General features: G+C 39.9%; 1 protein-coding gene across 1 annotated transcript in view; it reads right to left on the bottom strand.

The window, feature by feature from the left end:
- Positions 1 to 8,990: 8,990 nt before the first annotated feature.
- Positions 8,991 to 14,466, bottom strand: part of agbl4 (AGBL carboxypeptidase 4) — a 162,447-nt gene continuing 156,971 nt past the window's right edge. The window contains exons 12-13 of the mRNA XM_061297509.1: positions 10,707 to 10,800; positions 8,991 to 10,588 (exon numbers count right to left, since the gene is read on the bottom strand). Coding sequence (XP_061153493.1) covers positions 10,513 to 10,588; positions 10,707 to 10,800 — 170 coding nt within the window. The 3' untranslated portion in view covers positions 8,991 to 10,512. The remainder of the gene's footprint in view (positions 10,589 to 10,706; positions 10,801 to 14,466) is intronic.

Below are 14,466 nucleotides of genomic sequence, written 5' to 3'. Positions count from 1 at the left end.
GCAACCAAACAGCGGAAGTGGAAAAAGCTTTCAGTGCCACGTATGGAGTTTTTATTTTTATTTTTATTTAACCATAACATGAAATACGTGTATTATAAGACAAAATACAGTTTTGAGGTTCGGCGTGCAAATCCCACTGACCATTTTGGGCATTCTTTTTTTTCTTTTTGTTGCATGCAACAACTGCGTTTTTTCTTAAAAAAAAAAAAAAAAATCTCCCAAAAAAGGAAGGCAGTTCACTAGTGTTGGCTCGTGAGTGAACGATGGGTTCAAAAGAACGAATCCTTTCAGTGAACGAGAGTGAACGAATCACTCCCTAAAGTGCTTCGTTCTTTTTTCAGTTCATATGACTTCAACCAGTAGGTGTCGGTAATGCCCATTGAAGCTGGTGCCACCTCGCCGTAAAGCAAAACGAGGAAGAAAATGACGTACCTTCCGGTACACGAACTAGTCATGAATTGCATTTCCTGTTCCCCAACTGAACGTATGTGTGAGTGACCGAGTTAGTGATTTGCATTTCCAGTTCATCGCGAGAACAGACCAGTGAGGGAACGAATCCTGACTTTCCCGTTCGCGAACGAGTCAACGAGTAAACTGCCTTCCTTCCCCCCGTGCATCAACGGATCAGTCATCGGACGTGTTGCGTCTCCCTCCTGGCGTGAACTATGTAAACCAGAATGTCAATTTACGATTTGCCAAGGAAAGAAAACCACTTCTTTTATGCGCGTTTTCTCCAAGCTAACGGCTAACTTTATTGCATGAAGGGATGCGCCGTTATGCAACAACGGGGAGATTATGCTTCTCTTTGGGTAATCTTGATTTTATAACACTTATAGTAGTTTCTAAATAACGTGTATGCATATATTCGCCTAAATATTGTTATCCAATGTATCTACTGCAATTTCACATTAGATTGCTGGTTTGAAATGTACTTTTATTATTATTATTTTAATAAACGTTAATAACCTGTTCAAACTCGTCTGGTGTTTTATTCCTTGTGTTTATTTTTTTGGCATGAATAAAAATCTGACATTTGGCTAACTGCTTTATATGACAATAAGGAAATGTGTTTTACGTTGTACAATATGTGTTGGTGTCCCCCAAAATAAAGAGCAAGTAGTCAAATCCACATTCTTGACACGTACAAAAAATGCATAAAGTTATGAAAATGGTGGTGTACCTAATAGAGTGTCCGTGTGACGTCACAGATCCTTCAATCAGGAGGTGGGGGTGGGGCACTTTTTACTTTCAGTTCAGATTTGGCCATGATTTTTCCCTAATGAAGTGGCCTGTTATTAGGTACACCTGAAAATGGCGGTGTACCTAAAGGAGTGTCCGTGTGACGTCACAGATCAAACACCCAATCAGAAAGTGGGGGTGAGGGCGGGTGTGGCACTTTTCACTTTCAGTTAAGCTTTGGCCATGATTTTTCCCTAATGAACTGGCCTGTAATTAGGTCAGTGCTTCTCAAATAGTGGGGCGCGCCCCTATTCCTGGGGGGGCGCGTGTGACCCTGCGGAACAGGCTTTTTTTTTGGCAGTACTAGAATAAAGTGTAATTTCGCGTTTACTACAGCAGGGGGCAGTGGCGCTCTCATTGTTACTTCTGTCACGTTTGCGACAGTGCAACATTTTACGACTTACAAGACAAGTTAGGATAGTCACGGTGGGGAGGGGGGGCGCGAATAGTTTTCTTCTTGCTAGGGGGGGGCGTAACAGAAAATAATTGAGAAGCACTGGGTTAAATAAAGGTTAACCTAAAAAAAAAAAAAAAAAAAAAAAAAAAGTGAACCCTGAACTTTGAACCCGTGGTGACCCGCGGTGACCCGCGGTGACCCCGTGGTGACCCCGTGGTGACCCCGTGGTGACCCCTGGGTGACCTTTGAAAACTGAACTTTCAACTCTAGTTAAAAATCGAAAATGTGCACATGACCCCGTGAACTTTGAACCGACCTTTGACCCCTGGGTGAACTTTGAACCGTAAACTTTGACCTTTGACCCCTAGCTAATTACATTTTTTTTTTTTTTTTAAACCGGCATAGCAGAACGATCCATGGTCTTCAGATGCCGCGCTGTCGCCATCTCCTGGTCAGTTAGTGAAATGCTTTTGCTGATGTTTTTTTTCTCTCAATTAAAACAAATCAATTAGCCAGTTGGTTTTCTTTATTTAATATCTATTATCAGACAAAACCAAATTGTACATATACATAACATATTGCACAACGTAAAACACATATACATATTGTCATATAAAGCAGTTAGCCAAATGTCAGATATTTATTCATGCCAAAAAAATAAACACAAGGAATAAAACACCAGACGAGTTTGAACAGATTTTTAATGTTTATTAAAATAATAATAATAAAAGTACATTTCAAACCAGCAATCTAATGTGAAATTGCAGTAGATACATTGGATAACAATATTTAGGCGAATATATATATTGTGTTATCTGTTTATTTATTATTTATTCATCACTCTTACTATTGATTGTTTGAATTTCTGCCTTCTTGTTTTTATATTGTGTCGCGTACTTGTATGTCTATCGTGTTATGTGTCTCGTCACCATGGGATAGAGAAAAACGTAATTTTGGTCTCTTTGTGTGTTGTGACATGTGGAGAGATTGACAATAAAGCTGACTTTGACTTTGACTTTTGATATGCATACACGTTATTTAGAAACTACTATAAGTGTTATAAAATCAAGATTACCCAAAGAGAAGCATAATCTCCCCGTTGTTGCATAACGGCGCATCCCTTCATGCAATAAAGTTAGCCGTTAGCTTGGAGAAAACGCGCATAAAAGAAGTGGTTTTCTTTCCTTGGCAAATCGTAAATCGACATTCTGGTTTACATATTTCACGCCAGGAGGGAGACGCAACACGTCCGATGACTGATCCGTTGATGCACGGGGGAAGGAAGGCAGTTTACTCGTTGACTCGTTCGCGAACGCAATCCGCATTACCGACACCTAGTGGTTGAAGTCATATGGACGGAACCCCCCATATGCCACGTATGGAGTTTTTATTTTTATTTTTATTTAACCATAACATGAAATACGTGTATTATAAGACAAAATACAGTTTTGAGGTTCGGCGTGCAAATCCCACTGACCATTTTGGGCATTCTTTTTTTTCTTTTTGTTGCATGCAACAACTGCGTTTTTTCTTAAAAAAAAAAAAAAAATCTCCCAAAAAAGGAAGGCAGTTCACTAGTGTTGGCTCGTGAGTGAACGATGGGTTCAAAAGAACGAATCCTTTCAGTGAACGAGAGTGAACGAATCACTCCCTAAAGTGCTTCGTTCTTTTTTCAGTTCATATGACTTCAACCAGTAGGTGTCGGTAATGCCCATTGAAGCTGGTGCCACCTCGCCGTAAAGCAAAACGAGGAAGAAAATGACGTACCTTCCGGTACACGAACTAGTCATGAATTGCATTTCCTGTTCCCCAACTGAACGTATGTGTGAGTGACCGAGTTAGTGATTTGCATTTCCAGTTCATCGCGAGAACGGACCAGTGAGGGAACGAATCCTGACTTTCCCGTTCGCGAACGAGTCAACGAGTAAACTGCCTTCCTTCCCCCCGTGCATCAACGGATCAGTCATCGGACGTGTTGCGTCTCCCTCCTGGCGTGAACTATGTAAACCAGAATGTCAATTTACGATTTGCCAAGGAAAGAAAACCACTTCTTTTATGCGCGTTTTCTCCAAGCTAACGGCTAACTTTATTGCATGAAGGGATGCGCCGTTATGCAACAACGGGGAGATTATGCTTCTCTTTGGGTAATCTTGATTTTATAACACTTATAGTAGTTTCTAAATAACGTGTATGCATATATTCGCCTAAATATTGTTATCCAATGTATCTACTGCAATTTCACATTAGATTGCTGGTTTGAAATGTACTTTTATTATTATTATTTTAATAAACGTTAATAACCTGTTCAAACTCGTCTGGTGTTTTATTCCTTGTGTTTATTTTTTTGGCATGAATAAAAATCTGACATTTGGCTAACTGCTTTATATGACAATATGTATATGTGTTTTACGTTGTGCAATATGTGTTGGTGTCCCCCAAAATAAAGAGCAAGTAGTCAAATCCACATTCTTGACACGTACAAAAAATGCATAAAGTTATGAAAATGGTGGTGTACCTAATAGAGTGTCCGTGTGACGTCACAGATCCTTCAATCAGGAGGTGGGGGTGTGGCACTTTTTACTTTCAGTTCAGATTTGGCCATGATTTTTCCCTAATGAAGTGGCCTGTTATTAGGTACACCTGAAAATGGCGGTGTACCTAAAGGAGTGTCCGTGTGACGTCACAGATCAAACACCCAATCAGAAAGTGGGGGTGAGGGCGGGTGTGGCACTTTTCACTTTCAGTTAAGCTTTGGCCATGATTTTTCCCTAATGAACTGGCCTGTTATTAGGTCAGTGCTTCTCAAATAGTGGGGCGCGCCCCTATTCCTGGGGGGGCGCGTGTGACCCTGGGGAACAGGCTTTTTTTTTGGCAGTACTAGAATAAAGTGTAATTGCGCGTTTACTACAGCAGGGGGCAGTGGCGCTCTCATTGTTACTTCTGTCACGTTTGCGAGAGTGCAACATTTTACGACTTACAAGACAAGTTAGGATAGTCACGGTGGGGAGGGGGGGCGCGAATAGTTTTCTTCTTGCTAGGGGGGGGCGTAACAGAAAATAATTGAGAAGCACTGGGTTAAATAAAGGTTAACCTAAAAAAAAAAAAAAAAAAAAAAAAAAAAGTGAACCCTGAACTTTGAACCCGTGGTGACCCGCGGTGACCCGCGGTGACCCCGTGGTGACCCCGTGGTGACCCCGTGGTGACCCCTGGGTGACCTTTGAAAACTGAACTTTCAAAAATCGAAAATGTGCACATGACCCCGTGAACTTTGAACCGACCTTTGACCCCTGGGTGAACTTTGAACCGTAAACTTTGACCTTTGACCCCTAGCTAATTACATTTTTTTTTTTTTTTAAACCGGCATAGCAGAACGATCCATGGTCTTCAGATGCCGCGCTGTCGCCATCTCCTGGTCAGTTAGTGAAATGCTTTTGCTGATGTTTTTTTTTCTCTCAATTAAAACAAATCAATTAGCCAGTTGGTTTTCTTTATTTAATATCTATTATCAGACAAAACCAAATTGTACATATACATAACATATTGCACAACGTAAAACACATATACATATTGTCATATAAAGCAGTTAGCCAAATGTCAGATATTTATTCATGCCAAAAAAATAAACACAAGGAATAAAACACCAGACGAGTTTGAACAGATTTTTAATGTTTATTAAAATAATAATAATAAAAGTACATTTCAAACCAGCAATCTAATGTGAAATTGCAGTAGATACATTGGATAACAATATTTAGGCGAATATATATATTGTGTTATCTGTTTATTTATTATTTATTCATCACTCTTACTATTGATTGTTTGAATTTCTGCCTTCTTGTTTTTATATTGTGTCGCGTACTTGTATGTCTATCGTGTTATGTGTCTCGTCACCATGGGATAGAGAAAAACGTAATTTTGGTCTCTTTGTGTGTTGTGACATGTGGAGAGATTGACAATAAAGCTGACTTTGACTTTGACTTTTGATATGCATACACGTTATTTAGAAACTACTATAAGTGTTATAAAATCAAGATTACCCAAAGAGAAGCATAATCTCCCCGTTGTTGCATAACGGCGCATCCCTTCATGCAATAAAGTTAGCCGTTAGCTTGGAGAAAACGCGCATAAAAGAAGTGGTTTTCTTTCCTTGGCAAATCGTAAATCGACATTCTGGTTTACATAGTTCACGCCAGGAGGGAGACGCAACACGTCCGATGACTGATCCGTTGATGCACGGGGGAAGGAAGGCAGTTTACTCGTTGACTCGTTCGCGAACGCAATCCGCATTACCGACACCTAGTGGTTGAAGTCATATGGACGGAACCCCCCGAGTGATTCGTTCACTCTCGTTCACTGAAAGAATTCGCTCATTTGAACGGATCGTTCACTCACAAGCTAACACTATTACAGACTGTTTGGAAACGTTCACTCATTTGTCAGTATTGACATTATTTTAATAGTCAAATGAAAATTATCTACAGTACTTATATGTACTGTACTTTTATTTATACTTAAAATGATTCAGTTATATTAATAATTTACGTAGTCTTTAAAACAAAGGTAAACACTATTTCACTATGTTGCATAGTTGCATTGTCCTGGGGCAGCTGGTCGACTTTCCGTCGTAGATGTTCAACAAAATAAATACATTATGCATTAGTTTGTTTAAAGATCGTTTGAGGTTACTACAGAGTTTACTGATGAGCTTGCTGATCATTTGAATCAAGTGTGTTGGAGAAAGGCAGAACACAAAACATGGATCAGGGTTCCCTTCTCTTAAAATAGGGGATGCCTTATCCTCAAGTTTGAATATGACTAAAAATATGGAAAACTCATCTTTGAGCAATATATAAGGAGTTATTGTACACAGCCTTTTACTATGTACACAATACATTGTTTTGCATTGTTTTACAAACGCTCATTAATGTTTCTTTTATACAAATGCTGGAATTATTGCAATGAGAAAACATGTATAATATTAAGACAAAAAAAACCCCATTGCATATTTAAATAGCTGTAGTAGGCTTGCTTGCATTCACATGTAATCATACATAAACATTTTGTAGTAATAAATAATTTTGAGGGAATTGTGACATTTTTAGTCCATTTATGCTCTGAGGCATAAAGATGTTGATCTTCAAAGTGATGAAGAGTGAAGGCTCCTCCTGTCTGTGTCCATTTAGTGTCTGACATGCTGGCTTCTCTCTTTCTCTCTGTCCACCACGTCACCGTCTGACTTAGACGCCACTTCAGAACTGTAAGCAAAAACCTTATGAGTGACTGCATCTGCTAAAAAACACAACATTGTAGTACATGCAAGATGGAAGGATTATTTTTTTAAAATTCACGAGAGTGAACGAATCACTCCCTAAAGTGCTTCGTTCTTTTTTCAGTTCATATGACTTCAACCAGTAGGTGTCGGTAATGCCCATTGAAGCTGGTGCCACCTCGCCGTAAAGCAAAACGAGGAAGAAAATGACGTACCTTCCGGTACACGAACTAGTCATGAATTGCATTTCCTGTTCCCCAACTGAACGTATGTGTGAGTGACCGAGTTAGTGATTTGCATTTCCAGTTCATCGCGAGAACAGACCAGTGAGGGAACGAATCCTGACTTTCCCGTTCGCGAACGAGTCAACGAGTAAACTGCCTTCCTTCCCCCCGTGCATCAACGGATCAGTCATCGGACGTGTTGCGTCTCCCTCCTGGCGTGAACTATGTAAACCAGAATGTCAATTTACGATTTGCCAAGGAAAGAAAACCACTTCTTTTATGCGCGTTTTCTCCAAGCTAACGGCTAACTTTATTGCATGAAGGGATGCGCCGTTATGCAACAACGGGGAGATTATGCTTCTCTTTGGGTAATCTTGATTTTATAACACTTATAGTAGTTTCTAAATAACGTGTATGCATATATTCGCCTAAATATTGTTATCCAATGTATCTACTGCAATTTCACATTAGATTGCTGGTTTGAAATTTACTTTTATTATTATTATTTTAATAAACGTTAATAACCTGTTCAAACTCGTCTGGTGTTTTATTCCTTGTGTTTATTTTTTTGGCATGAATAAAAATCTGACATTTGGCTAACTGCTTTATATGACAATATGTATATGTGTTTTACGTTGTGCAATATGTGTTGGTGTCCCCCAAAATAAAGAGCAAGTAGTCAAATCCACATTCTTGACACGTACAAAAAATGCATAAAGTTATGAAAATGGTGGTGTACCTAATAGAGTGTCCGTGTGACGTCACAGATCCTTCAATCAGGAGGTGGGGGTGTGGCACTTTTTACTTTCAGTTCAGATTTGGCCATGATTTTTCCCTAATGAAGTGGCCTGTTATTAGGTACACCTGAAAATGGCGGTGTACCTAAAGGAGTGTCCGTGTGACGTCACAGATCAAACACCCAATCAGAAAGTGGGGGTGAGGGCGGGTGTGGCACTTTTCACTTTCAGTTAAGCTTTGGCCATGATTTTTCCCTAATGAACTGGCCTGTTATTAGGTCAGTGCTTCTCAAATAGTGGGGCGCGCCCCTATTCCTGGGGGGGCGCGTGTGACCCTGGGGAACAGGCTTTTTTTTTGGCAGTACTAGAATAAAGTGTAATTGCGCGTTTACTACAGCAGGGGGCAGTGGCGCTCTCATTGTTACTTCTGTCACGTTTGCGACAGTGCAACATTTTACGACTTACAAGACAAGTTAGGATAGTCACGGTGGGGAGGGGGGGCGCGAATAGTTTTCTTCTTGCTAGGGGGGGGCGTAACAGAAAATAATTGAGAAGCACTGGGTTAAATAAAGGTTAACCTAAAAAAAAAAAAAAAAAAAAAAAAAAAGTGAACCCTGAACTTTGAACCCGTGGTGACCCGCGGTGACCCGCGGTGACCCCGTGGTGACCCCGTGGTGACCCCTGGGTGACCTTTGAAAACTGAACTTTCAAAAATCGAAAATGTGCACATGACCCCGTGAACTTTGAACCGACCTTTGACCCCTGGGTGAACTTTGAACCGTAAACTTTGACCTTTGACCCCTAGCTAATTACATTTTTTTTTTTTTTTAAACCGGCATAGCAGAACGATCCATGGTCTTCAGATGCCGCGCTGTCGCCATCTCCTGGTCAGTTAGTGAAATGCTTTTGCTGATGTTTTTTTTTCTCTCAATTAAAACAAATCAATTAGCCAGTTGGTTTTCTTTATTTAATATCTATTATCAGACAAAACCAAATTGTACATATACATAACATATTGCACAACGTAAAACACATATACATATTGTCATATAAAGCAGTTAGCCAAATGTCAGATATTTATTCATGCCAAAAAAATAAACACAAGGAATAAAACACCAGACGAGTTTGAACAGATTTTTAATGTTTATTAAAATAATAATAATAAAAGTACATTTCAAACCAGCAATCTAATGTGAAATTGCAGTAGATACATTGGATAACAATATTTAGGCGAATATATATATTGTGTTATCTGTTTATTTATTATTTATTCATCACTCTTACTATTGATTGTTTGAATTTCTGCCTTCTTGTTTTTATATTGTGTCGCGTACTTGTATGTCTATCGTGTTATGTGTCTCGTCACCATGGGATAGAGAAAAACGTAATTTCGGTCTCTTTGTGTGTTGTGACATGTGGAGAGATTGACAATAAAGCTGACTTTGACTTTTGATATGCATACACGTTATTTAGAAACTACTATAAGTGTTATAAAATCAAGATTACCCAAAGAGAAGCATAATCTCCCCGTTGTTGCATAACGGCGCATCCCTTCATGCAATAAAGTTAGCCGTTAGCTTGGAGAAAACGCGCATAAAAGAAGTGGTTTTCTTTCCTTGGCAAATCGTAAATCGACATTCTGGTTTACATATTTCACGCCAGGAGGGAGACGCAACATGTCCGATGACTGATCCGTTGATGCACGGGGGAAGGAAGGCAGTTTACTCGTTGACTCGTTCGCGAACGCAATCCGCATTACCGACACCTAGTGGTTGAAGTCATATGGACGGAACCCCCCGAGTGATTCGTTCACTCTCGTTCACTGAAAGAATTCGCTCATTTGAACGGATCGTTCACTCACAAGCTAACACTATTACAGACTGTTTGGAAACGTTCACTCATTTGTCAGTATTGACATTATTTTAATAGTCAAATGAAAATTATCTACAGTACTTATATGTACTGTACTTTTATTTATACTTAAAATGATTCAGTTATATTAATAATTTACGTAGTCTTTAAAACAAAGGTAAACACTATTTTACTATGTTGCATAGTTGCATTGTCCTGGGGCAGCTGGTCGACTTTCCGTCGTAGATGTTCAACAAAATAAATACATTTTGCATTAGTTTGTTTAAAGATCGTTTGAGGTTTCTACAGAGCTTACTGATGAGCTTGCTGATCATTTGAATCAAGTGTGTTGGAGAAAGGCAGAACACAAAACATGGATCAGGGTTCCCTTCTCTTAAAATAGGGGATGCCTTATCCTCAAGTTTGAATAGGACTAAAAATATGGAACATTCATCTTTGAGCAATATATAAGGAGTTATTGTACACAGCCTTTTACTATGTACACAATACATTGTTTTGCATTGTTTTACAAACGCTCATTAATGTTTCTTTTATACAAATGCTGGAATTATTGCAATGAGAAAACATGTATAATATTAAGACAAAAAAAAACCCCATTGCATATTTAAATAGCTGTAGTAGGCTTGCTTGCATTCACATGTAATCATACATAAACATTTTGTAGTAAATAATTTTGAGGGAATTGTGATATTTTTAGTCCATTTATGCTCTGAGGCATAAAGATGTCGATCTTCAAAGTGATGAAGAGTGAAGGCTCCTCCTGTCTGTGTCCATTTAGTGTCTGACATGCTGCCTTCTCTCTTTCTCTCTGTCCACCACGTCACCGTCTGACTTAGACGCCACTTCAGAACTGTAAGCAAAAACCTTATGAGTGACTGCATCTGCTAAAAAACACAACATTGTAGTACATGCAAGATGGAAGGAACATTTTTTAAATTTTATTTTCCATCGGAATATACTAACTTTACCTTTGAAGGTGACTTGGCACATTGTCAGTGATGAGGTTATTGAGTTTGTAGTAATCCAGGAAGGTCCGAGCCACATTCATACCCAGCCTCATGTCTGACGACATCACAGTTAAAGGCCTTTTTTGGGTCTTCACATGAAAAATTTTAATCTGTTTATAAAAACTCTACAACGGACCACAATCATCATCGACTTCTTTGTATCAATGCTTTGACGATACGGTATGACACTGATCTTTAAAAAGATATTAGTAGACTGCGGCGCAACAATTATCAGGTCATTAAGTATGTTCGTCAGTATTAGAAATTCAAAGCAGAGCATCTCTGCATAGATTTTAGACACCCCGCCTGAAACCTTTGCTGTTCCCAATACATTGTGATTTCCAATCAATAACGAGGGAGCAGCATAAATCCTCAAGGAACAACGTAGCTCATCCAGGATTAAGCGACGCAAAACCTAACTATATGATGGCGCCATGAATCAAACATAAGCAATTACTTATATGGGAAGACCTACTTTGAATTCATGGGTGAGCGCTCACATCACCGTCCCTCAATACATTAGGAAGAAGAAAAAAAAAAAACATCAATAACTGCTTTGCTTTTTTTTTTTTTTTAAAAAAGGCTAAGGGCCAAGGAGTGTTGTTGCTCAGTCTGGGATCATTAGGCTTGTGGGCCGAGTAATGATGGCAATCAGGTTGAGATAATGAAGAAGTAGCGAAGCACACAAAGACAATCGTGTCTCCAATCACGCAGACCGAAACGATGCGGAGAACGCAGATAGACAATATCCGCAACACGCTGCACATTTCACCTGAGGCAAGGCTGCCTTCTTTATCTAACCTCCCCATCATCCTTACACATGGCACGTGGACCCCAGACAAATATAAAACACAGGCTAGTTTATCTTGCGGGTCACTGATGTTTGGTTATGTCCATCCTTCATCGCACCGCTACATGACGAAGCTATGCGGCGAGATCGTTTGTCTCCTTTTCCCCGCCATTACCTTGTTGGTGACATCTGTCGCATCGTCTGTCTGTCTGCGATGTATTTGATGGAAACAGCTGGCATACCGATATGGATTTTCAGATGGTCACTTTTACATTTGTTTGAACACAATGACTTGCACGGTCAAAGATGTTTACGCCGCCGACGTGAGCCAGGGGTGTGACATGACGCACGTTGGACAAGGTTGACTTTCTAATGTCTAATATCCATCAATGCGTCCATCCATCTAAAAAAGAATTAATTTATATAAACTTATATAAACTGCTGCTGGTCTACTTTGTAGACTATCTTGTACAGAAGAGAATAGAAACATTATTCATCTCCTATCCTCGGTGTTCATCCTGACCTCCCAAAAGTTTTTACTGCACCCTCCCCCGCTAACACCTTTCCACACATATTTTTCCTATCAGCAGAACTGGGCGTCAGTCCCAACTTTTTTTCGCCAGGCTAGCTCAGCGACAAAAATATCTCTCGGACCCCACCGTGAGCAGATGGCCACTCAGCTTGGCTTGTCACGGCTCGCCGTCCATTACAGAAGGTGTCGTGATGGACGGTCAGCCTATGAAGGAGAACTTCCTCCTTTATATGTGTGAGTGTGAGGTGGAAATTATAGGAGAGGATGAATAATTGGAGATTAGGAGGATGCCTTCACTGTGTGCAAGAGTGCGGGACACCTCAGGTTCTGAATTACAAAGCAATGGTGTGTGCCCCACAACGTAAGTGGGTGAAAAAATAAAAAATGGTCAATTTTTGTTATTCCTGAACAACAGTAACATTTGGAATTAATCAATTAAACAACAACATCACTGATTAGTTATCTCTTTATGATCCAAGACCCCAGGTGATCCTGAATTTACTGCCCCCTGGTGGACAAAGCCTACACACCAGAAGGAGCAGCACAATCTCCAGTCAATTGAAGCAAAAAAAATTTGATAACAATAACAATTATAAAAGTGGAACTTTGGATGCTGCCCTTGTATCAGATCTCATTAAAATGTGCAGGTGTACCTAATGTTGTGATCGGTGAGGAGGGCGCCTGCCGCAGAGGTGTATTCTTGGGCGTCGTGTTTAATCGATGGCGGGTCATTGTCACGGCTCAAGGACATGTGCCAGCCTGTGTGCTGATGAGCCAGACGAGAGCGCCGGGGACGTCACGACTTGTTTACCGCGGCTATTTACTGTCAGCACGGCATTTAGCGGCTTTCGCCATCATGTCTCCGGTGCCCGGTCCTGGCAGAAAGACAGACAAGGTGACGGGTGGACGACAAGGCCCCCCGTGGTTCGATGGATAAGGAACAAGCAGAACGCTGTCCTGGTCGGACGGGATTTAAACGGAGACAAGGGAGGGGACATCGGAGCCATCAATGAAGCCCACTGACAGTTGCTGTCACTGCAGTGACACAAAAGACAACTAATTATCAATGACTAATTAAGAGGCTAGTCAGCAACAGCGATACAGAAAAGGCCACTTTTGTCCTCAATTAGCAATTTACCAGACTCAAAGACATCGAGGAGGTGAAAAGAGCAAACTTGAGACCAAGACCTTGAACGGCGATCAAAGTTTCAGGTGTAAACAGTCAACGCCTGCTATTCATAGGGACTGAAGTGAAAATTTACATCAATTTGAAAGGGATCCCCTCTCAAACAGGTTTATACCATACTGTGATTGCCTTTCAATGCCACAAGATGGCGCCAAAGCTACACTGGGACTTTGCTTAGGCCTAACCACAAACCAGCAACTAGGTGAGTTTTTTGTTATTTATTTTTAAATCAAATTATCTGCAGCGTGTGTGAAGTAGGGTTAAACCATCTTACAAAATAATAATGAGTGCCCTCAGTTCTGCTTATTAAGTGTTGTTTCAAGGAAAGGTGATTCAACATAGTGGTAAACATGCACCTGTCCCAGATTTTTTGGAACATGTGCTGTACATTCGATTAAAAATAACAGAATATTTTCACAAAATGTCAACATTAGATGAAAATGGGATACCAACATCTCAAACAGACACAACGAACCATCGGTATAAGGCCGCTAGGGGGCACCCAAGTAATGGCAGCTCAGGGGACTCTCAGGCTAAGAACACGGGTGTGTGTGTAAGTGTGTGTTTGTGTTTTGCATTCAGAGTTCCTTCTGAATATCACACTTGAATGGAAAGTTAAAACTAAGGGGGGAAAAGACAATCAGTGCAGCGAAGACCTCTGGCAAGGCCTAACACCTGTTTCCCACATGCGAAAGTAATGCCCATGAATGAGACAATGATAAATGATGAACTATTTATAGCTAACAAAAGAGACAACTTAATTTGTCCTCACAGGATTACTGAAAGACAATTTTTGAATTTTAACACAGAAAATACTTCAATTCTAGTATTTAGTATCCACATAACACTTGTATTATTATTATTTTTTTCCTGATGTGAAAACAGGTAATGTTATTTTCTTATCATACTTTGGTTACTTTTTTTGACCTCCATAAATTGCATGATGTATAAAAAAAAAAAAACTAGAGAGATACAAGTATGATGTGTTTTCTTCAGTCATTATCTTGAGCTAATTCAACAATTTTTGTTATGCAGTTTTGTTTTGCTCATGCAGAGTTCAGTCCTGATTATAATTATACAAATTGTGTTGGCAGAAAAACTGTGGCCAGGCATTTTTTTTCTGTTAATCAGCACCAGCACTATCCAAGTTAACTTGGGGAAATTATTTAGTGTGTTTTTTTTTTTTTCAGCCTTTTGCTCCGATTTTATTCTT

This window comes from Syngnathus typhle, linkage group LG14 (assembly GCF_033458585.1).
Source record: "Syngnathus typhle isolate RoL2023-S1 ecotype Sweden linkage group LG14, RoL_Styp_1.0, whole genome shotgun sequence".
Lineage (NCBI taxonomy): Eukaryota > Metazoa > Chordata > Actinopteri > Syngnathiformes > Syngnathidae > Syngnathus > Syngnathus typhle.
The sequence above is the reverse complement of the archived record's forward strand: the minus strand, read 5'-3'. Positions and strand labels throughout refer to the sequence as shown.